Source organism: Lynx rufus, unplaced genomic scaffold (genome assembly GCF_022079265.1).
Source record: "Lynx rufus isolate CCGP_SWC_20201006 ecotype Redwood Valley unplaced genomic scaffold, mLynRuf1.p SCAF_6, whole genome shotgun sequence".
NCBI classification, from domain to species: Eukaryota; Metazoa; Chordata; class Mammalia; order Carnivora; family Felidae; genus Lynx; species Lynx rufus.
Genome location: NW_025814878.1, coordinates 119652538 through 119677470, shown reverse-complemented (window position 1 = coordinate 119677470; position 24933 = coordinate 119652538). Strand labels below are relative to the sequence as shown.

Genomic DNA, 24933 nt, shown 5'->3' with positions numbered 1-24933 from the left:
ATTTTTCAAAAATGTGTCATGTGTAATTGTTTGAACTTTTGACACAATAATAAATATTTGAATTCAAAGATACTCATAAACTGTTAATGGATTTGATATTTTTAAAAAACAAGCTGTACCCCTTTATGTTAATATCTCCTCTATCCTTTCCAAAGAGACTAAAGTCTTGATTAACTCATTCTTGGAATAAGATATGACTACTTCCACAGAGTTTCTTCTCCACATCCTCTCATGAGGAATTGACCATGTAGAACTCATAAAATTAGTTAGACATTACCTGGGCCAGTCCATCCAGTAGCAGTTGGAACTGCTTACCAGTAGTAGTTCTTAGTCGATAGCCGACCTCTTTCAGAGTGAATTGCTCACTTCTGTTGCCCATGCTGTGAAGCTCTCATACCACATACACTCAGATTTTCCTCTGATACCACACAAGCCTTTCTAAGCGGTAGCCCTCCTTTTTCATTTGTACAATTCTAATTATTGTAGTGCTGGGACACCCAGAACCTTTTTGTGAAACGACTTTGTGCAGTTGACCCTTGAGCAGCACGAGATTTGAACTGTGAAGTTCCATTTATACATGGACTTTTTTTTATATATAGTATAATTCTGTAAATATAGTTTCCTTATGATTTTCTTAACATTTTCTTTTCTCTAGCTTACTTTATTCTGAGAATACAGTGTATGATATATATAGCATACAGAATATGTGTTAATCATTTAGGTTATTATATTAGTAAGGCTTCTACTCGATAGTAGTCTATTAGTAGTTAAGTTTTCAGGGAGTCAAAAGTTACATGCAGATTTTCACCCGTGTGGTTGGTCAGCACTCCTAGCCCATGCATTGTTCAAGGATCAACTGTACAAGTGCTTCCCAGTTATAAAGAACATGCCTCCCTTTTTCCTTAACATTCCTTCCTTCCCCTATCCTTAGGGATTTAAGGAGAGAGAGAGAGAGAGAGAGAGAGAGAGAGAGAGAGAGAGAGCACGCGCAAGTGAGCAATGGGATTTGATTTTGGTCTTCAATTCATTGTTTCCTTCTGCTTTATTTTCCTTGTAGCAATAACTGCAAATAGCATGAGATTTTGGAAATTACAAAAGGGCAGTGTATACTTCGACACATTGTTGTGCTGTTTTCACAAATACCATTCTTCTAGTCCATCAAAATGTAAACCTCAGTAAGTGCAAGTTTCTGCTTTCAAGGATATTCTTTTTATTGCTCTTAGAAGCCAGCAAAAACCTCTTTGCCTCATCTCCCTTTTCTTTCCTACACTATTAAGTTTCTCTTGAGACTGATAGTCTCCATATTATTTGTTCATGCTTCCCAGATAGCTCCTCTCTTTTTCCTTTTATTAAATATTTATAATATTCATAGAGCTGGGCTCAAATATCACACTGTACCAATAGATACTGGTAACATAGGATGCTCTCCTGGCTGGACATATCAGATGTTATAAAACTGTCAATTTTCACTTGGACCACTTCTTATTTCTACCACTGTGGGTCTTTAGCAAATCAATTAACAGCTCTCAGCCATTGTTTTCTCATGGGTAAAAGAGAAACAGTAATACCTGGTTATTTAATTCAAAGTTTGTTGTGGGATCAAATGACATATTATGAGGGTGTTTTAGAAAACATGGTGCTGTATAACTAGGATTATAACATGCTAATTAATGGAGGCCACCATTTTATTGATCTACTATGTACCAACCATTGTTATAGGCACTTTACATTCATTTTCCTGCTTATCTTTTTAAAGCCTGCAATGGAGGCATTGTTACCCTTATTTACAGTTGAAGTGACTTGCCCAGCCTCCTAGACATTAATTAACAGAGCTGGGATTCTAACTAGGGTCTGTCCAATGCTCAGGCTTTCCTCATGGTTTCTCTCTGCATCCTAAGTTAGGAGGAAGAGGAGACAAAGGAAGCCACCATCATACCCATCTTCAGCAGGATGTAATTGAAACTGAATATGGCTTGTTTGACTGTCTTGCAGCTGACATGCTCCAGATTAATCATATTTTCAAGTTTAGATTTCTTAGCTCCAAAAGAGTACAGTGTTGGAGTGCCAGAGGAGATGCAGGTGTTTTAGCATATAATGTATGAGAAATAAGTGAATTTCAAAAGTGACTATATCTTATAAAACTTTTACTTATTATATTTATTTAATTTTAGTTTATTTATGTATCTTATGAACCAAATGAAGAATGCATGAAGTAAGTCAGAGCCTTTGCTACTACGTGACACTCTAGCAGACACTTCTTTATTTATTATATTGGCAGCTTTATTTTTTAAAGAATCATCAGTTTAAAGGTCCTTTCAAAAAGATTGGGTGCTTTTGGCTAAATGATATTCTTCCCTCATTAAGAAGGCCATTATGGGTTCGCCTGGGTGGCTCAGTCGGTTAGGCGGCCAACTTCGTCTCAGGTCATGATCTCATGGTCTGTGGGTTCGAGCCCCACGTCGGGCTCTGTACTGGCAGCTCAGAGCCTGGAGCCTGCTTCCGATTCTGTGTCTCCCTCTCTCTCTGCCCCTTCCCTGCTTGCTTTCTGTCTCTCTCTCTCTCAAATAATAAACATTAAAAAAAAATTTTTTTAAAGACCATTATGGATGCTTCTGATTAATTCTCCTCCTCCCCACTTCTACTTTCCTGGTATAAGTTTTTGCTTTACTATTCAGTGGTTGGCTCCCAGAACAGGAAGACAAGTTTGACTTCATAAAACCAACAACTAGCAGTTGCACAGTGGTTTACCCTTTACAAAGAAAGCACTGTTCACTCCTATTGTCTCACTCCCAGTGCTGGGGGTCACTGTCATAGGACTCCAAATCACAAATGAGGAAACTGCCATCCTAGGAATGCTTTCAAGCTGTTGCATTGACAGTGTGTACAGTTTCATGCCATATCTGCTTCATGGTCAGATTCTCCACTGCAAGGACTGTATGCTGTATTTCTTTGTGTCCCACACTGCTTTTAGTGAAGTACCTTAAACCTGACCTTCAGTAAATGTGCACTAGAAGGAAGCATGAACGAGTGAATGATCGGTGGAAATTGTAGTGTTTTCTAATCTAGAGTCCAAAGATGGCCTTTAGGGAATATCTGTGAATCTCCTAAAAGTGTAGGCAAAAATGTGTCCATGCATAGGCTCACACGTATGTATGTTTTCAATGAGGAAGGAATCCTCCTTATTTTTCGTCAGATTCTCAAAGGATTCCATGACCCAAGTAATGATTCATGTTAATAATTACTGCTTTAAAAAATTAAACAGATAGCCACAACTATCTTTAGATTTTATTTAACATTTGTAACAAAAGGTAGAAATCACCAGAAAATTAAATTTAACCTCTATGTGACTTAAAGGCTATCAACATTTTATGTCTGAGTTAATTGATTTGGTTCGTTACAGCTTAAAACTGGTGAGGTTGAAGCCTGGGCTTCAATCTTCCTATTTACTGATTAACAGCACAGTCCTATGGCCACAGATTTTACCAAGTCGCACCAGCCATCTTGAAAATGCCCACGATGGATTTGAGAAGGGGCAGGGAGTTATAGTATACTGGTCAACTCTGTCACTGTGCTTCCTATAGTTTGTACGTACATCTCTTCAGTCTGGATACAGCTTGCACTTCAGCTGAAAAGTAACTAAATGTAAGCTAAAACAAAATTGCCCCCAGCTTTGAGAGTTTCCGAACCCAGCTTTTAACATTCAAGAACTTTATTTCTTCATAAGACATTACATATCTTCTGTTACTCTGGTGCTTCTTAAGGGAAGAGTCTTCCTCTTTATCTCCATAAATAAAAAATGCACTGCCATTGTATGCTATGTATTCAGTCAGTGTCAGTCATTGTTTTGAGGCTTTAGTGAAATAGTCGGGGGGCATATTACACAGAATCACTAGGTCAAAATAGAGGACTCTTCTAGGAACTAATTACATCAGTAGATAACCTAATGTAAAGTATAATATACTAGCAAATAGTTTTTATCACCAAGTACTTTGCTGTCTATAGTAGAATGTAGTATAATCAAAGTTAGCCATTATCCCTCATCCAGGGGAATATTATTCTATACTTTTTATCTCTTACAATGGTCAATGAATATTAAAAGGAATCTAAAGTTAAAAATGTCTAAAAGTGCACAGCATAACTTTTAGTCTGAAAAATGTCAATAGATGAATAGATTATGAATATTCAAAAGACACGAAAGATTTTTTAAATCAAAGCAAAACAATATACATTGTGGTGTAGTAGCTAAGAAGAAACATTTATTCATCAGAGAATTAGCAAACATAGTGCTTCCTTGGTTGAAGTAGAAGAGCTCCAAGTTGTACATCCAAATCTGAATTCTTTAATAGTGTGTTGGTCATATTTATAGACAAGCTGTATTGATACCTTTTTTTAGAGCTATTCTCCTAATTAAATTTTTTAGAGGCAAATGATACAATGGTTATCCTGCACTTTTTGAACAGATCTTATTAATTATACTATCATTCTAAATATTTACAATGTGTTTTTTCAAATATTTGTAGATATAATAGAAAGCATGTCCCTATGACATTATATGCCTTACTGAATTGACATTAGATATTCCCATGTTTACACACTACATATGGTTAATGACTCATGTTACCTATTACAGTTTCCTGTTTCCTAATTTAAAAGATATTTAAAGACTGAAGTACTAAAATGTTTATTTTTGACCATGGGATCTTACTGCTTCATATAGTAACATATAAACAGTCTAAATACTCATTTTGACACCAGAAAACCCACTTTTTACCTTCATTATGAAGCTAAGATTTGATCAGCTGAGGTCAAGTTGGACACTTAGCATCTCTGGCATTATAGTTGGTGAACTCTGTCACAGAGAGGAGAGTTGAACATAAACACTGAGCATTTCTACAGCAGCTTAGAGCTGGGATTAACTTGGATCACCTAGTCTTCTGCTTTTAATGAAATTCTCTCCCTTGTATTTTCATGTTTGGAAGAGAGTCCAAAGTTATCTCATGCTAATTTAGTCAGGCAGTGCCCTCCGGGGATGTCACAGGCTTCCCTGACCTCTCCAGAGAGAGATTCGGTGAAGGGATGAGGAGAATTAAACATTCCTGAGAAATTGGAAAGCAGCAACCCCCAGAGAATTTGCAGAGAAACTCGCTCCAGACTCAGCTGCCAGAGACTCAAGTCACCTTTTCAGCACTTGCTTGATGTCTCTCTCAGTCCCATCTGGCTTGACTCAGAGGTCAGTCTGGGGACTAGAAGAGGTGGCAGCTCTGAGAAGAATTCAGGGGAGGTCTAGCAAATAGCACTTTCTGTCTTTGTCATTTGTTGTTATCTGAAGTGCATTCAAAAAGGGGGACAGAGCATGGGATGGAAGTAGTGCGGAATTTTGCTTGGCTCTTTTTTTTGAAATATTTTTTCTTACCCCCAAATTTACTTTAGATGAACTGGTACTTTTATGCCCCAAATTTTGGGTTCCCTGATTTTTGATGAATGCAGTTTAATGTAAGGGTTGTTGTTGTTTTTATTATATAGGAGCTCTGCAACTGATTATTTTGTAATTATATTAGCTGTTTTACAAAGGATGTTTTCACTTGTGCATTTAATGAAATTTGGGGTAAAAGGGGATTGGAAAATATGTTTCCGGTTTTAAAAATTATATTCTCTGTGTGGTTTATATTTCCTACATGAAGAATTTCAGAAAAGTAGGAAAACAAAAGTATTCTTAAATGTGGTATCTATATTATAAACAAACTAAGGAGCTACATTTTATAGTTTATTTTCTAGTATAGTTTTATTTTCTAGTAAGTTGAATAAAGTTCAGTATTCCCTGCAGTAGTGGTGTGAGAAGAAGATTTGGAGATCCCTTGCTCAATTTTACACTCAAGTCAAATTCCTCAAGAAAAAATAACCCTTATTGGGATACTCCTTTAGGCCAGATTACTAAATAGTCAGACCTCAGATCTGGCTTCATTGGTATGCTTTGTTTAGTCCAGGTAATGTTTAAAATTTTTTTAGCTAACAGTTAAAATCTGTGAGGTGTGTGTGTGTGTGTGTGTGTGTGTGTGTGTGTGTTGTGTGTTAACATAACTCTCAGTTTTTAGCATGCCAGATTTGCAATTTCTTTTATGTAAGCAGAAGATCTGGCAAGACTGGTTCTACATCCCTATATGGGTACTGTCTGTTGAAGTGAAGTTATTGCCCCTTCTAGAAGGGGGGCATACTCTCCAGAACACGGGGGGTAAAACCCAGCCAGGGGGCCTTGAAGGCATTAGAGTTGTGAAGCCTGTCTTAGACCCCTTCTCCAGTGCCCTGTCAAAAAAGAGAAATCATTTTTCAAAGTAAAATACTTTGTTCACTAAAAAGTTGTTACTAATTTTTGTATCAAAGCAGGTATCTAAATATATTACTTATTTCTTCACTGGCTTACAATAGGATTCTCAAATGCTTTTATCTCCTCCATGGTGACCTAAAAAGAGGATTGGCCTAAAAGACAGAAGGTGAGGGCTCCAGGGCTAGGCCTGTCTCTAGCCATCTGCAGTACTTCATTGGACCCCAGTTTTCATATCTCTAAAACCTATACGAACCTGCCAACTGCCCAAGGCTCTGTGATCTCTGCCACTGTTCGGTTTCCAGTGATTCAACACACAGTAGCTTAGATTTCCCAATTTCTATAGTTTCTTTGTCAAAAATAATAATAATTTATCGTAGACTCAAACATGTTGATGCACGGAGGGAGTATGTATGCAACAGAATATGCAGAAAGTCCCTTTGTAAAGATAAGAATTACTCCAATAATCACCCTCCCATTTTATCTGTCTAGTTTTCTGAAAGTGCAGCCAGTTTGTGGGGCCAGTCTGACCACAGTCGTGGAGGACACTTGCACTTGATATATGAAGTAGAGTTGTTAATAAGAGGACTCAAGGATGTTTCAAAGAACCCAGGGTAAAGTCTTCAAAATCCCTTGTACGTAAGGCTGAAAAGTGGAGAAGGGAGGAGGGTTCTGTGCTGAGTCTTAGAAATGCCAATCCCAAGCCCTCTCACTGTATTGCCATTTCCTAAGCCAGTATGTGCAGAAAGAGTTAAAGGGCCTTGAGCCTTAACCCACCATTGGGGAGTGTCTTGGGCACTGGAGAGAATCTGGCACAGGACATGTTTTCATGGAACTGCTTATCAAAACTAAGCTTCTGCCATTTCATTTAGACGGGTGGATTGGGTGGAAAACTGGCACAGGGATCAGGAAATCTGCCTTCTGTTCTTCATTCTGCTGCTGTGTGACCTATTTGCAGGTCATTCCCCCACCATGTCTCAGTTTCTCCATCTGTAAAATAAGACGATGAAATTAATATTCTTTGTATAAAATGTTAGAAAGCTCTTCTGATGATTTTCATCAAAACTACTGCAACGGAACATTCTATTTTATTTTTTTATTAAATTTTTTTTAACGTTTATTTATTTTTGAGACAGAGAGAGACAGAGCATGAACGGGGGAGGGTCAGAGAGAGGGAGACACAGAATCTGAAACAGGCTCCGGGCTCTGAGCTGTCAGCACAGAGCCCGATGTGGGGCTTGAACTCACGGACCGCGAGATCATGACCTGAGCCAAAGTCGGCCTCTTAACCAACTGAGCCACCCAGGTGTCCCAACGGAACATTTTCATGGGGGCCCTGTCTTCATCCATTCTTTGGTTCACTCTTTTCTAGTGCCTTCTTATCTGATTGGAGGAGTTTTTCAAACCAAGGCCTTTTAGACCACTTGCTACCTATTAGTGGGTTGTGTTCCCACCTAACCTTCATGTTAACACCATCCCCTGCTCTAAAAAGAGAGCAGTAGAGGTTAAAAAGCTCTTGATTCCAAAATAAACAATAAAGTTTGGAAACACTTAGACCAAGATAATTAGGAAAATGATGTTGAATAAAAGATGACATTAGACCTATTATAATGCTTAAATTAGAATCTAGTTCCTAAAAGCACACTCTCCAGTTAAGTGATCTGTTTTTAAAGGTTTTATTTTATTTTTTTAAAGATTTCATTTATTGAAATCTTCTGATCACTCCTCAGTTCAGGCTCTACTAATGGGTTTTTCTTCTTCTTTGAGAATCATATTGGAAAAGACTTCTATCAACAATTTACTATTTAGGAACACTTGAACAAAGGACCACTATCTCACAACAATTAATGAAGCTAACTAATCAGAAAAGAAGACTTAAATCCCCTTTGAAATATCTACCTATGTAACACAAATTCATTTTCCTGAAATAGCAAAACCCATATATAAAACAAATGTATAAGGTACCAGGATTTTTATGCTCTTTCAAAACTTGAATATAAGTGACCTATTTTGGGCAAGAAATCAGAAATTCTTAAGAATGGAAATGTTGAAACCCCAAATTCCGTTCTAAAACACATTTTTAAAAGAATTAGTATACTGAAAAATGCTGTATTTTAAGTATAATAACAGTCTATGGAATTATCACATCATATCTCAGTGATCGTTATGGAACACTGATCTCTTAGGCATTAACCCAGGAATTTTCTCCAATAATATTATCATTTGTAATAACAATAACATTGAGTAGATCACAAAGTGCTTTCAATAGATTATCTAAAGGGATACCTAAAACCCTGTAACCTGTGTAAAAAAATCAAGAGTGAAATAAGTGGCTCACCTAAAGTGACAAGCCCAGAGTCTTAGGACTTCTGTCTGAGTTCTTTTCACTACATAACATTAAGGCTGTCCTTTATGACTGCCTATTTTCCTGCAAAAACACCTCGTTTGGAAAGAAGAATAAATACATAAGGCCTTCATCTCTTGCCCCTGCGATTCTCTCAGCTCTCACATCCAGCTACAGAGTTTCATTTTGAGTTTGTGCTTTTGTATTCAGTCTCACAGCACAAGCCCAACTTTAAATAATTGTCTCCTATCTTGTATGAAACTACACAAGTGCTCACAGAAAAGGTTCCTAAGCTAGCAGCACTGTTTACTGCTGGGAACAAGATCATATTTTAAAAAAAGCTTTTTTTTCTTCACTCCTTCTGTCTTAACCGCCACTGCTAGTAGCACTAAACCAGATGAAACTAAACCAGATGAAAAGCAGGTAGTTCTGAGATGCTGGGTTCTGTTCTCCAGTAGGCCCTCCAAACTAGCAAGTGGGGTACTGGGGAAGAGTGGATGTCTCAGCTAAAGTAGATTGGGTTTTCAGCAGGTGGCGCTGTTTCCTCCAAGTGAGCAGGACATCTATGCCCCCCAGATGTGGGACACTGTTCCCCATTATTAGCAAATGTCCAGTATTTGTTCTTTTTTCTCAATGGACCTTGCAAAGTTTTAAACCAATCTAACATTGAGTTGGAGACAAAAGTGAGTTGTGCAAACTGAGAAACTGGTTCTCACTGCTCTGTAGGTCATCATGCCACCAGGTTGGCTGGGATGTACCTGTTCCCTCTAGAGTAAACCTGCAGTCCATTTCACCGTTAAAAACACAATGCTTGATTTTTTTCCGTCCCTGTTTGTTCTGGAGTCAGTCACACATAGGCAATCTTCTATGAAAGAAAAAAGAAAGGCAGAAACAATTGTGTAACTGTCATTACCGCCAAGCATGTTCATTCTCTCACTGACCAAGCGCTTTAATGTCTGTGGACACATGCTTCTGGAGGCCTAACCAGATAGTGAGGATAGTGCACTGGGAATAGAGGATTTATCACTTGGCTGCCGGTTTACTTGTGAGGAAACACTGGGAATTTATCTCTATGCCCTTGGAGAATTGCTTTACTATACATCTTTACTATACATCAAGACTTAATTCACTGATTCTTCAGCCCCCTTATTACATAGTCTGCTCACTGGACTTTGTACTGAATTTCTTCTTTGTCAATTTTATTCAAGAGGATTTATTCCAGAAGGCACCCTCTGAATGAGAGAGCTGGCCTCATGGGAAAGGACTCCTTATTTTATCATCACATCTGCAGATGACCCAATGGCCACATTTAGCAACATCTTAGATTATGCCCTAAAGCTCTGCCTGCACAAATCGCCCTTATCCTCTTTAGTTTTTCCCTCTATGATTTTGGAAAGGATTTGGTAGAAATGGGAACTGATTTCCTCATTTTCAAGAGCAAAGTACACTAAATATTCTGCCTGCACACATATTAGTACTTTAAAAATACCAGCTTCTTGGGGCGCCTGGGTGGCTCAGTCTAAGCGGCCAACTTCAGCTCAGGTCATGATCTCGCGGTACGTGAGTTCGAGCCTCGCGTCGGGCTCTGTGCTGACAGCTCAGAGCCTGGAGCCTGTTTAAGATTCTGTGTCTCCCTCTCTCTGACCCTCCCCTGTTCATGCTCTCTCTCTGTCTCAAAAAAATAAATAAACGTTAAAAAAATTAAAAAAAAATACCATCTTCTTAATTTATGTTCAATAGCTGTTCTTTGAATCGATAACATAAGGAAAAGGTTATCTCCCGTGATCCAGAATTCCATTCTTCTCCTTAGTAGACCAGTACTACCAAAATATTTTAGTCAATTATTATTCTATTATCTTTTGAATTTTGTTACTAAAAAACTGTGGAAATCCAAAAACAAAAAACAAAAATTGCTAACATTGGTTAGCATAACCAAAATACTAACATAATGTCTCACAGTGAAGAAAAAAAACTTATGGGAACACATTAAAATTTTAGTTTTGAAATGTTACCAGTTTTAGGTTTTCTAAATACCATTTTACCCTTGGTAGGTGCAATGAAATGGAAACACTATCATATTCTTTGATAAAGTGAACAGGTATGTGAATGTGAGGCATTTAGTACATTTCATTTTGAAGACCCGGTACACTGCATCTCTTCCTAGGAAGGTTCAAATCATGAAGTTAAACATCTGTATTTTGTAAACACCACTCTCAAAGTTCTCTCTTTCTCTGAAAGTTGGAGGCTGAGAGAATGAAGCACAGATCCTCTCCAGGCCAAGTGTTGCATCATAAGCCCTTCGCGATCAATAAGAACATTGTGGTGGTTATTTCATAGCTGATTAACTTATATGTCTACAAGCCAACACTTGACTTGAAAGGCTGGTCTGGTTTCTCGCGGTGCAAGCATGGCCTTTACTAGCCTGTCCTGGCACCAAGTTCTGGGACTGCTCTTTCCTGACCGCAACCAGGGTACAGCCCTACAGTTTCATAGTGAGTAACCCATCAGCTGGAGCCTGCACTTCTGTGAAAGGGCATTTTGTCTTTTAAGGCAGTACCATGATGGCAAGATAGTTAGCATTAGAGAGAAAAAACAGAATTGAAAACCGCATCAGATATCTGGTTGTGGACTCTTTGACTTTGAAGAGACAAAATGTGGTGGCTTTATTTTTCTTAATAACTGGGATAAATGCAAACAATTACAGGTAATTGAACATTTAATGATGAGATGATGTAGAAAGGCATAACTTAATAAAAATTGTCCATGTGTTTCTCAGTTCATTTTTGAAACACACTGTGTTTCTTGGCTTTTCCGTAATTGGTTTATATGGTATTGTATTTTAATTCATGTCAGGATCTTAGAATTTCCTCTTAAGAGTTTTTGTATTCTTCCTTGCAAGCTTTCTGTTTCATTTTTAGGGAAATGGAATCCTTGCGTCCTGTAGTTGAAGTATAGTTTTATAGTGTTCGACATTACTTTTAATTTTACCAATTGTAGGGTAAATAAACCATTGTATACTTAGGAAAAAAATTGGCAGAAAAGCAGAATATGTTAAAGACTCTTGCTTTTCATTGCGAGTGAGATTTCCCAACTGGAGCTTCTCTGTTTTATTTTGCCTCTGGCTAACATCTAAAGATCAGTAATAAAGCTCTATGCAAATACTTTCATGTATTTAAAGAACAATATTTTGACACTCATTGATACAAGCAAAAAAATACAACACTAAATTAGTGTTCAGGGAAACAATGAATACATTGTTCATTCATATGAAATGAATGTGAAAAATGTTGTGTTATATTAACAGAAAAGATTTCCCTCAGTTTGTGACCTTTAGTGTTTGCTAAATGATATTACTTACGGTGTTGTGTAGTAATAGACAATTTTTTATTGTTAATAATAAGTCTTGAGCAGTCATTGATACTTGTCAGACTACTGGCAATTTTAGTCACCAAAAAATAATTATTATTCTCCAAAGTCTGGTAATCTGAAGTAGGCTTTGCTAAAGATTTTTAAAAACATTTTTTAGACATTTTTTGATTTCCAAATACTTGATAAGTTAATGTTTTGAAAATGTTAATTCAGTGTATTAAAGGCTTGTTTTTCGAGATTTCATCTAGATTTATAAATACCCACCCCCCAAAAATCTCTTGTCACCATCTATGTGTTTTCAAAATAATTGAACTTTTAGGAGCGCTCTTGATTTTTTTTTTTTAATTTGGAGAACACAAAGGGGCTTTTTGTTCAATTTTCAGTAGTGTGAAGCAGTCCATCTTGGAAGTGGAGTTGTCCCTACATTATTGTTTTTTATATATTAGTGGAATTTCTTTCCTCCTGTATCACTAGGCTCCAATATTACTGCTACAATAAATGTTGTCTTAATTGCTTCCCTTTTCATCTCTCAGTCAAAGATATTACAGAGTCAGCATCTGGGAAATAATTATGATAGCAGAAACATTACACTCAGGGATAAGACCAAGTCAGTAAAGGCAATTTGACCTCCCAGAAGAACAGCACTGTTTATCTTGGGATATTTTTATATTTAACAACCAAAAATTAAAGGCATAATGATTAAGTCTGAATCTGTTCAAGTATAGTTTTAGGAGTATTGAGTGGTAGAGTGACTTTTAAATTGAAATCCTGATTTTTGTAAATGAAGACATTGTGGGGAAACACATTTGAAATGAGTTTAAATGAACAAGTTAAATGGAACACTAATTCCGTCTGCAGTCTTCAGAGGAACTCAAAAATGGGCAGTCAACACTGCTTACTGGGATTAAAAAACAGACTAAGAATTCTCTGGATCTCTCCTCCTCTGCTCATGTGCAGTAATCATCTCCTTTGTGCTCTTGTATCTCCTTTCCTGCTAGCATTTGTCTCATTTGCCTTCTGTTATTTTGGTTGCTGTTAGACACATGGCAGTCTTCTGTATGGATGCTAAGTTCTCAAATGGTGCCTTCTTGCCTCTGGCACTGCCTTCTTTCACTGAATACAGAGCCTAACAAATGATTGGTCCCAACACTGAGACTCAGCAAAGTTCTGAAAGTCTTCTTCCAACTGCAGCTGTCTTCGTCTGAGCTTATTGGCACAAGGAGCAGAAACCAAGTCAGAGAAATGCAAGTAAAAAGGGATTTCTCATAGAGTGTTGGGATAATTTACAGGAACTGGGAAATGAAATCTACTTTACTGTTTGTCTATGCATCTCTCCCCTCAACACCATCCAAACCTTGTACTCTACCTTTTCCCACTCCTCTACCCAAATAGGTCTTTGCTCTGCTCTGCTTCTTCTGTAGGCCTCCCCTGGACTTCAGCAGGGCTGGCTGACTCTATGTGACAGTCAGACAGCCCCAGTGCTCAGTGCTGTGGCATTCATTCAGTCTCTGGGTCTCTTACTACACACTCTTTTAAGACAGACTGGCCTAGAATATGTCAGGTCCCCATCCATGATAAGGGATTTGGGAAGGAGGGAAGGTATAGAGACAAGTCACCTGGCTTAAATACAGCTGCCTGATTCACTCCCTCAGCAAGAGCTGTAAGGATAGTCTTGCTTAGGAGGAAGGTTTTAGAAAGATTCCATGCCTAATGTCTTCTGGAAACTACCTAGAGTTTATGTCTCAGAAGTTCTTTCTTAAATCCAATGTTGAACTTTTAAAACCCTTTTTGTATATAAATGTTGGCAGTCCATAAGTCAGGCACAGCATCTACATTGTTTATCCCTCCCTGATACACCATCAGACTCTAGCAGAGTGGCACCTAGCACCTATAAATAAGTATTCCATAAATACTTAACTGACTGACATGGCCACAGAAGTCCATGCAGCTATTCCTAACAACCATTTCTAATAGAATTTTCACATGAAAATGCATGTTCATGTAATGCAATAAGAATACTGAAAGAGGAATTGAGATTCTACTTCCAGCTCTGGCACTAACCAGGTATATGATTTTAAGCAAGTCACATGATCTCTCTGGTTTCAGTTGCTTCACCTTTAAAATGAATTGAATTGGATGAGAACATCTCTGAGGCCCCTTCCAGCTATAAAATTCTGTGGCTCTGACTAACAGAATCAAGATTAAATTCACTCCACCCTTTAAGTCTCCCCTCCCTGTGCCGTATATGGGTGCAAGAATTTGATCATGGAAATGAACTAGATCCTCCCAGACACCAGTAACCCTCTCTAGCTACATAATTATCACTGTCATCATCATCATCATGATAAATAATAGTCTTTGAACACTTACTATGTCTCAGGCACTGTTCCAGACACTTTACCTATATTACCTTATTTAATCTTAAAAACAACCCTATGAGGTAAGTACTGTTATTGTTCTCATTTTTCTGAGGAACTGGAAGATTAAGGAACTTGCCAGAAGTTTCCAGGTGAGTCCTGCCTGGAGCTGGGGTTTAAACACAGGTGGTCTGATCCCAAGTCTGAGCTCCAGCTACAACAAGCAGTGGTTCTCAGTGTGGTCCCAGACAAGCAGCCCCAGCTTAGGCAAACTTCTTAGAAATGCAGATTTTCAGGCCCCACCCCAGACCTATTGAATCAGAAACTCTTGGACTAGAGGAAGCCAGCAATCTGTTTTTAACCTTATAGATGGTTCTAATGCACACTAAAATTTGAGAATTCCTGCCTCCTCTCCTCAACACTGTATTTCAGCATACCCATAAGTGGTTTTCTAGGTATTTACTCCCCAGGTATTCTAATTGGGGAATAAATAGTTAGAGATGTAGTACTGTCGCCCATTTGTACATGGACAAGGCAAGCATTCAAATACAGGTGACCATAAATTAGGAGCTAGTTATACTGCTTTTCAAGCTCTCTATCTCCTAGTTAACATCACAGATGAAGTCACTGCCAGAAAAGTCAGGAGGTGGAGACAATTACAAAGGAGGGAGGAGAGGAAGATTATTCCTCCAGCTCTGCTACAGAGATGAGGAGGCCTCCTCCATGGAGCTCCAGGAGAGTCTTTGACAGGTTAAGCACATAGGTAGGGCAGTGCATCCCATAGCAGGTGGACTCTCCTTCCTCACACGAAGCTGACCCTTCAGCCCTGACCTGTCCTGTGTAGTGTCCACTAGCTGCATGTGGTTACTGAGCACTTACAGTGTGCCCAGTCTGAATGGAGATGTGATATAAATGTAAAATACACACTGTACTTCAAAGACTTAATACACAAAAAAATAAGGTAAAATATTGTGATAATGTTTTATATTGAAATGATACTGTACTGTATATGTTGGATTAAATAAAGCATTAAAATTAGTTTCACCTTTTCTTTTTACTTTTTTTATATGGTTAATCGAAATTTTAAAATTCAGTATGTGGCTTGCATTATATTTCTATTGTTTTATTTTTTTTATTTTTATTTTTTTTAGCATTTTATTTATTTTTGAGACAGGGAGAGACAGAGCATGAACAGGGGAGGGTCAGAGAGAGGGAGACACAGAATCTGAAACAGGCTCCAGGCTCTGAGCTGTCAGCACAGAGCCTGACGCGGGGCTCGAACTCACGGACCGCGAGATCATGACCTGAGCTGAAGTTGGCCGCTTAACCAACTGAGCCACCCAGGTGCCCCTATATTTCTATTGTTTTAGACTAAGCTTGTAAAGTCCTGTCAACATCTCCCATAATGCACATAATATGGTGTGTATATAGTTTTTATTTACTGGTAACAATGATTATCAAACCTGGAACTGAGAGATCTATGGCAACACTGGGACCTGTTATTCAAGGGAGCCCAGAACAAGCCCAGAAGTTGGATTCCAAAGGTCAGAGTCAGACTGAGGCAGAACCAGGTGGCCAGGACAGGCTTGAGGGATAAGGTCATAGAAAAGTCAGAGCTGGCTTCCCAAGAACATGTTCAGGCCAGGAACTATGAGCAGGGAGATGGGCGATCAGGGGGTCATGAGTATAAAGTAACTTCCTGCTGCATGCCCACAGCTTTTATATTGTTCCTGCTGAGCCAGGAACTAATTCTAGAATGGCTTACCTGGGTATGCGAGTGGGAACAGGTAATTGGAAACACCTGGTTGAGGTAGGTGGCTGGGCACGCTCCAGGAAACAACCACTCTGAGAAGTATGTTGTGACAGTAGTGATGTTAGGGCCAAGTAAGAGTATTTGTTAAATTACGGTGACCTGAAAGTGAATTTCCATATTCCAGGTGTTAGTCTGCAAATTACTGTCACCCTCATATAAACCTAATGCCACACAATGTTAAAGATAGATGGAGCTCTATATAGAAACTACGAGCTGAAGCAATAATGCTTATATTAAAGGCAGCCATAGTCATTTCATTACTATATTGAAACAATCAGCTTTTGTGATAGCCATCGCAAGATAGGCCTTTGTGGTAGATTTTTTCTAGAGATGGCTGCAATAATCCCTCCTGTTCTGCAGGCCCTTTTGCACTGTGACTCCACAGCTCTTCTCATAAAGAAGGAGATCCATTTCCCTTTTGTAAGAATTGGGACTGACCCTATAAATAGTAGTATGAGAGGAAGTGAGGTCTTATTAAGACCTTATGAGACCTTGCAGCTTCTGTTTTGTAAAAAAGCTTGAGCTGGACAATGAGAGATCACAGGTTTGGAGGACATATGGAGGAGAACTGAGCACCAAGGACCTAGGCCTCTGAGGGAGGCCAGCAACCCCAGTCAGATCACCTTGGTCACAGGGAGCAAAGTCGAGCCATCCACCCCAAGCCCTCCTAAATTACCAGCTCATACAATCCTCAGCCGTAAAAAGGTTTAAACCGTGAAATGTTAGGATGGCTTATTAAGCAGATTAGACACGTGAAGCATCCCTTATTTGTATGTGGATTTTACATTAAAGTTCTTTCATACATGATTTTATACTCACATAATTTAGGGATACATATAATTGCTTAAAATAATGCCTTATGTACTCAGAATATATTATGTTATACATACATACATACATACATACATACATACAAGATGTATGTTTTGCTCAAATTAATTTTGAGTCCTAAAAGGCCACAAAATGGTATTACAGAGGAATGAAGAATACCTCAGTATACCCACCTTTATACTGCAGAATGGCAAGAGGATGTTGCTGAAGGAGGAACAAATTTTGCTGTCTGTGACATAGCCTCCTAGCTGAGAGTGCAAATTATGATCTGTTGTAAAGGCAGCAAGGAAGCAATGATTGCCAGGTGGTACCATAACAACCTTGTTGTTTATGGACTATTCTGCAAGCCACACTAATCAACTAAGTGCTGAAAAATGAGGACAGCCATGAGTTCAATGAGAGGCTTTTGAGAGAACTTTGAAAGGGTGCCCTCAGTGTACTTTCCTGTGCCTCATATGATTCTTCAGCAAATTTCCAACCTTGTTCAAATAGTATTAATAATTTGAAAGGCACTACTCCAGGATCTGTACCTGAGGTGGGAGTGAAGAGAGGGTTGCAAGGAGAAGAAAAGGAGTAAAACAGATGAATAGCACATATCATAAGGAGTATTTATTATTCAAAGAAAAATACATAGCTGGAGCTCAGTTTATTGTTCTCCATAGATTAAAAAAATTATAGGCAACATATTTTTGTTGAGTTTGGTAAAAGTAAAGGTGGGCAAATTACAGTCCATGGGCCAGTTGACTGATTTTGTAAATAATGTTTTATTGGGATGCAGCCATGCCCATTTGTTTCTGTACTGTCTGTGTTCTTGTATATGTTCTTGTGCCACAACAGCAGAATGGAGTACTCATGTTAGATATCATATGGCTCACAAGCCTAAAATATTTACTACATTGCCCTTTAAGAAAAAGTTTGCCTCCCTCTCTCTCAGCCCCTCCCCCGTTCATGCTCTGTCTCTCTCTGTCCCAAAAATAAATAAACGTTGAAAAAAAAATTAAAAAAAAAGGGGCGCCTGGGTGGCGCAGTCAGTTAAGCGTCCGACTTCAGCCAGGTCACGATCTTGCGGTCTGTGAGTTCGAGCCCCGCGTCGGGCTCTGGGCTGATGGCTCAGAGCCTGGAGCCTGTTTCCGATTCTGTGTCTCCCTCTCTCTCAGCCCCTCCCCCGTTCCTGCTCTGTCTCTCTCTGTCCCAAAAATAAATAAACGTTGAAAAAAAAAAAAAAAGAAAAAGTTTGCTGACCCCTGGATTAAAGAAAATAAATGGAAGAGTTGAGCTAGAAGTAATCAGGAAAGATATGGGAGAGAAAAAGAAAATCCATCCAGAAACTGAAGCCCCACTAGCAACAAAATTTAAAACAAATGTTACTGAAAAGAATCAGGTGAACAGGCAGGAAGAAACCACATAAAATAATAGGGAAAAGAACAAGCCTAAAAATGATTCAATAGGGTGTAATAGGCACAGAAAATAGAAAAACAGAGATACAACATGTGCATAATTGGTGCGCCTGAAAAAGAAATGGAACAAATAGAAGAGATAAAATATACTCAAAGATTAATAGAAGAAATAAATACATAATCTGTATCTGCCTATAGTATCCCAGAAAAAACTGATTCAGGATGATTAACACAAGACTATGAGCTTTTAGGTTTTCTCTTGTTTCCAGAGGAAAACTAACCCTTGCCCTTGGAATTTGTACATTGATGTGCAAATAGGGATAGAGGGCAGGGCCAATTTTGACACAAAGCCTTTTTCTTTCAGTGCATATTATATCAATGTAAAATAACGTGTTAATAGCAAAAGTAAGAAACAAGAGCTCTATAGCTTTCTAAATTGTGTTCTGTTATTTTATTGTTTTTATTAATTTATTACCTAATGATTCTTTTCAGTAACTTTGTATCTTTAAAATGTCTGAAGAACTCTATGAAAGGAATCTACAAACCACAGTCTTTTTGTCCATGAAGAAAATTACTAGATTGAGAAGGCCTTAAGGCCAGCCTTTGGTTTTATACTAGATAATTTTCTTGATATAGTTTTATTTATATAGTCATTTGGTACCTGTTTCCCAACTATGTCTTAGTAGGGGGTAGTCTCCCATACTAATGCTCAGGACTACATATGTGGGTACTACAAAGCATAAAGCCTGACATAGCGCAAGACTACTTGAACTCCTGACCTGAACTGTATAAATACCAAGCTGTTATCATGAAGACAGCTACTAAAGTTTAAAGACAAAATGTATGTGAATGGAGCCCCAGTTGGCATTTTTTATTGGGAATTTTTATTTCCATTTGTTCAAATTCCCTTGATTTTTATTGGAATTATTTCATAGACTTTCTCCCCTGAAATATATACATGTGTATGTATATGTACATGTATATGTATATGTATATGTATATACGTATATATGTATATATGTATACATATGGTTCTAAGATTATTTTTATGACAGTAGCACATAAAGCACAAAGCACAGGACTGGAAAAGCAGCAGTCAAATAAACATAGTTAAACATAACCTTGATTAACAAATCTTGTTATTCATGGATGACAGCTCAGTTAATAAGTGTTTGTGGCTTGGATACTGAACTGGAGGTTAATGGCGAGGTGGAAGCAATTGTAGAATCCAGATTTTTAAGACAAACACACCTCACACCCCAAAAGGCATGCATGGAATCAGGTGTAGTTAGTCGGCTGTGGTGATGTACTTTGGGTGTTCTCCTTCACTGGTCCAGCTGTGAACAGCCTCCAGAGCTACCAAATCAAAGAAAGCGGAATGATCCTTCACTACCTACTTCCGCATTCATGATTTGAATAGCCAAAGAGTACATTTTGGGACAGAGTGTTTTTCCTTGAATTTTTTTTTATTTTGACTTCTCTAAATTAGATTTATAGAACAGATATGTTCTGTCTATAATTATATAGTTACCAGAGAACACATGTCCAAATTTAACTAATATTTATAACCATCTACACTTGGCCTTCAGTGTCAATGGTATGGTGTCAGATTTCTTCTCTACATCATGTGCCTTAAAAGCAAAATGAATGTGAGACATGATTTGAAAACTTCACTTTTCATTCGCCATTAAGGGATATTTTTATGTTGAAGAATCTGAAGCCTTGGTACATTCCTTAACTGTCTTTCCTCCCTGTGGGATGGATTAAAAAGCAGGAGATTTTTTTGTTTGCACTGGTGATCAGGTCACGGCTGAAAGTAAATAAGTATCTGAGGAAGTGGATAAGTCAGTCATATCCTTAAAGGGCACTGAAAGAATGTGGGAAGACTCTCTTTTTTCTCCTTCATTCCTGGAGAGACAAAGAGAGAGGACTGACATCTAAAACATGTAACCTCAAAATTGTTTCTATAGTCAGACGTCAAAGCCGAGTGGCGATTTGATCACAGATTGTGGCCTGGCTGTGTTATGGGTCATATGTTCAGCATGTGAACAGGAAGGTGAGAAGTGGTGAGCTTTTGCCTCAGTTGTGCTATCCATCAGAGAATAAATGGACCAAATCAACGTGTGCAGCTGTATAAGGAGGTGAATGGCTGAGTACTTCTCACACAGGGGCCTTTGTGTCCTGGACATGATCTAGCATTATGATGGGATGCACTGGGCCTCGGCTCTGTGGCAAATTACTAACCCATTATCACACCCAAACACAAGATCATTTATCTTCTAATCCAGAATGTCACCTGTTCTTCATTTACCAGTCAATAACCATTAATTATGCTCAGTGGAAATTTAAACAAAGCCCTTTCCCTCTGTTAAAACCAGTAAACTATTCAGTAATAACAAATAAATCTGGGGTTGTATATCCTTTCCCTTCCCATTCCCAGACTGGAGTCTGGTACAATATGAACTTTAGAGGAAATGCCTAGAAATTGATAGGTCAAAGGCCACAGATAGTCTGATGGAAAAGAAAAGAGCAGATTCTTGGCACCCACTTTAGTGAAAGTGAGAGTCTCCTACTGATCCCCAGATTCCCGTCAGGGAACAAAACAAGTACCAGGGAACTCGTGCCTAGTGTTTAAAGTAATCTACCATTAACGAGTAATCATATTTTCTCCTTTTATTTTTAGCAAGCTCTTGCTTTCTTTCACACGACTAAAAATATAATTCTTTCAAAACCATTCTAGCACAACATAGTGTTTCAAAAGAAATAAGCTGAGCAGTCCTGAAAGGCCTATTTTAAATGTTATTTTTAGAATGGAAATTTGAGTAAAACACGTGTAAGTGTATACACTAATCCCTCAGAAAAATGTTCAAATAGAAATTGTAGCCAGAAGCATAATTTAATTTTTCCTAAAAACTCTGAAAGTATTTTTGAAGAAAGCCAAAACAAGCATGTGTGTGTGTGTGTGCGTGTGTGTGTGTATGTGTGTGTGTGTGTGCGTGTGTGTGTGTGTGTGTGTGCACACGCACGCGCACTCAGGGAAGATGGGAGGGTCAGCTTAGTTGGGGAAGGATGGCCAAAGGGCAGGCTCAGTCCCAGGGAAGCCAACAATACTGTGTGCCACTGGTCACGTGGAAACTCAGTGAGATAATAGGAATTTATTTCAAGGACTAGATCTTGGGCTTTTGTATGGGATCTGGAAGGAGAGGTCAGAGTTTCCAGACAAATGAGGGAAGAGGGTATTCTAAGCTGCAGGAACTGCACATGCAAGGCACAGAGACACTGGGAGGTAGACCCCCACCAGGCCTGTGCTAATGCGCATGTGCCTTGGTGCCCATTACAAAAGACAGCCCTGTGAGGACCTTCACAACAAAGGGTGCTGAGCACAGGGCTTGGCCAGCACAGCTGGGCTGCATTTCAGAACCCACTAATCCTCTCAGCCTAGAGCATTTAATAGCTCATCCCTGAGTTCAGGGAGGTACAAAGATTTTGTAAACTCTGTGTTGCATGGACTGTCCCAATAAAGAGAACATCTTGCACTTTTATGTCTTTTAATAATTGATCAAGTTTTATTACTAATACTAATTTAACAATTTTTGAAGTGTTGCTTATCAATTGTGTTCACCAACTGTGAACTCCTAACGCAAAATGAAGCTGCAGAAATTTCATTAATGTCAGCAGAACTCTCTCCTAGCCAAGACAGTTTCTTTAGCTACTTTTCGGTATATCACTGACCTGAATCTACTGCCATTGTCCCAGCCAGTGTACCCCATCTCCAAGGCATATACAATTGCCAAAGGTATCATCTTCCATAGAACAAGAATATGATTTGAAATAGTCTTGTAATAGACCAAAAATACAAAATATTCACAAGAAATAACTTAAAGGGAAAGATCATTTTTTTTATTTTTCAGAAGGATGCCACAAATTCAAATGAATAAAGAGGAATTAAACTTTTTGGGTTACATTCTCTAAGAAAAAATAAATTGCCCCATTGATTACAGCAACTTATATTTCAGCTCCAATAGCAGCTGGGGAGACACCAACCAAAATAGTTTTCTTTAAATGTTACAGGAGTTTAATACACATAATATTGGGGACTGTGTTCTAATGAAGTGCCTATTACCTTTGCCCATTTTATTTTGAAAAGTGGGCGAGAATGATGAAAAAACACCTTTTTTTTGGCTTGGATTTTTATTAAAGAGGCATGCTTAGTCAACTATAAGCTATGATTTTTTTTTTTAATCTGTGTCTTGTGTGCAACAAAATCACAAAAAGTAATGTACAGTTCCAAACTATAGAAACTGTAGTCCTGTATAGCTACTGATAAAGTTACAACTGAGTGAAGCCAGGCTATGACAGTTGCCACCAGTTTGTGTCTCAGACATGCAGCTGCATTGTTGCCCAACTAGACTTCTCATTCCTGTGGAAAAAGTGCACCACCAGTATGATACCCCCATTGAGTACCTGACCTTGAAATGCTACCTGATGAATCCTGAACTCTGGTGAAAACATTCTTATTGCCACTCAGATAACTTTTTAAAAGTGGCAGTTTTGTTCATCACATGATTCTTTTCCCATTAATGATTCTTGATTATTTTGCTTTTTGATGTCAGCACGTTGGTAAATTTCTAACCTTATCGTTAAAAATTTCGTTCTACTTTTGAGGAAAATCATCTGTCTTTAAAAAATGACTTTTTCTTACCTTCCGTCCATGATATTAAGGAAAATTTGGCAATACTTTTTAAACTCTTCCTTTCTTAAGTATATGTAAAAGCTTCTTTGCCACAGATACTTGTTCCTCTAAATTGTAGCCCAAAGACCTGCTGTGTGGGAATCAAGATGCCTAAATGTTCTCACGTCTACTGAGTCCAGACTTCTGTGTCCCGGGCATCTATACTGAGATGTTCCACAGATGATTCTCATGCACATTCAAGTTTGAGAACCACTACTGTGATGGTTAGAATATTGTGTTAAATTCATGCTCATTTTCTAGCTGTGCAGGTCAAAGAATTCATATAAGGAGAGCATTAGACAGAGGCAGCTTTTAATGCCTTAATAGCCCATGTAAGTGAACCAAAACCTAAGCCAGAGTCCATGCACTCAAATCCAAGAAAATGAAACTTAAGAACAACCAATCACAAACAGCTATCTCCACTTTTTCAAATAAGGCAACTGTGTAAACTAGAGTCAATCAAAAAACTTTTTTTACTGTGCTTCAGTGTCTACTCTATGAAAACCCTACTCCTACTTTCTGTTAGTGCAGCGCTCCCAACCTCCTTTGGTTTAGTTCTGCCCTATTTGAATTGATGTATGCTCCAATAAGCTCTTGAAAGAAAAATTTTTTAATGTGCCTCAGTTTACCTTTTAGCAATGTCCATATCCAATTACATGCTTTTGATAACATTATCTTTCCCAAGGGGCAACTGGATGCATTCAACTTTAACTTGGATTTGCCTCTCTCTCTCTAGGCTATGTGGCTGATGTTGCAGAATGATGAGCCAGAGGATTTTGTCATAGCTACTGGGGAAGTCCATAGCGTTCGGGAATTTGTAGAGAAATCATTTTTGCACATTGGAAAAACCATTGTGTAAGTAACTAAGAGCTGATTTCTGGTCATTTATCAGACATTTGCCGGCAAGTTTGTATAAGTGCTTGCTATCCACCTTGGTTTTGTCTTTTTCCCTTTTTAGTCTCTTGTAAAGCAAGACATTGAGTTTCAGTATGAAGCAGAGACTTTGTTCTTCACTGCCTCTTTTTTTTTCTTTTTTCAAAGTTTTAATTTTAAACTTTTTACAAAGGTTAACACATGGTTTACTGTGATTTTACTGTAGGTAATTCTACTCTTACCAGATCAATGTGATAACATTACACAATCTTTTTTAATACTGTCATTTATATTTTAAAATTTTGAAACCATAAAAAACTTACAGAAAAATTTCAGATCCGTTACAAATGATCTTCTTTTCTTTGAACCATTAAGAGAGTAGATTGATCCATCACCCTGGACTTTGTGTGTATTTCCTACAAACAATGACATTCCTACAAACAGTGATAAATTGCTACTGTCTAATCCTCAGATCTCATTTGAGTTTTGCCAACTGGGACAATGCTATACTTTATACCAAAATGATCTGGTTTATAATCATGAATTGCATTTATTTGTTGTGTTACACAAATTTTGGAGTCAGATTTTTATTGGAATATTTGAAAGATTTGTCAGAAATCCTTTATTATAGATGGAAAATTTTTCTGTCTTGGTAATTTTTTATTGTGATTGTATACATACACACACACACATATAATTTGCTGTTTTAATCATTTTTAAGTACACAATTCAGTGACATTAAGTATATTCACAATGTTATGCAATAATCACCACCATCCATCTCTAGAACTTTTTGATTTTCCCCAACTAAACTCATTCAACAGTAACTTGCCATCCACCCTCCCCACCAATCCCTGGCAACCTCCATTCTACTTTATGTCTTTATGAATTTGCCTAT

At 38.1% G+C, this 24933-nt stretch overlaps 1 protein-coding gene across 1 annotated transcript in view; it reads left to right on the top strand.

Annotated features, from left to right (window-relative positions):
• GMDS (GDP-mannose 4,6-dehydratase) overlaps window positions 1–24933 on the top strand; it is a 644755-nt gene that overhangs the window by 496604 nt on the left and 123218 nt on the right. Inside the window, exon 8 of the mRNA XM_047101621.1 lies at window positions 23899–24017. Within this exon, the coding sequence (XP_046957577.1) occupies window positions 23899–24017 (119 nt within the window). The remainder of the gene's footprint in view (window positions 1–23898; window positions 24018–24933) is intronic.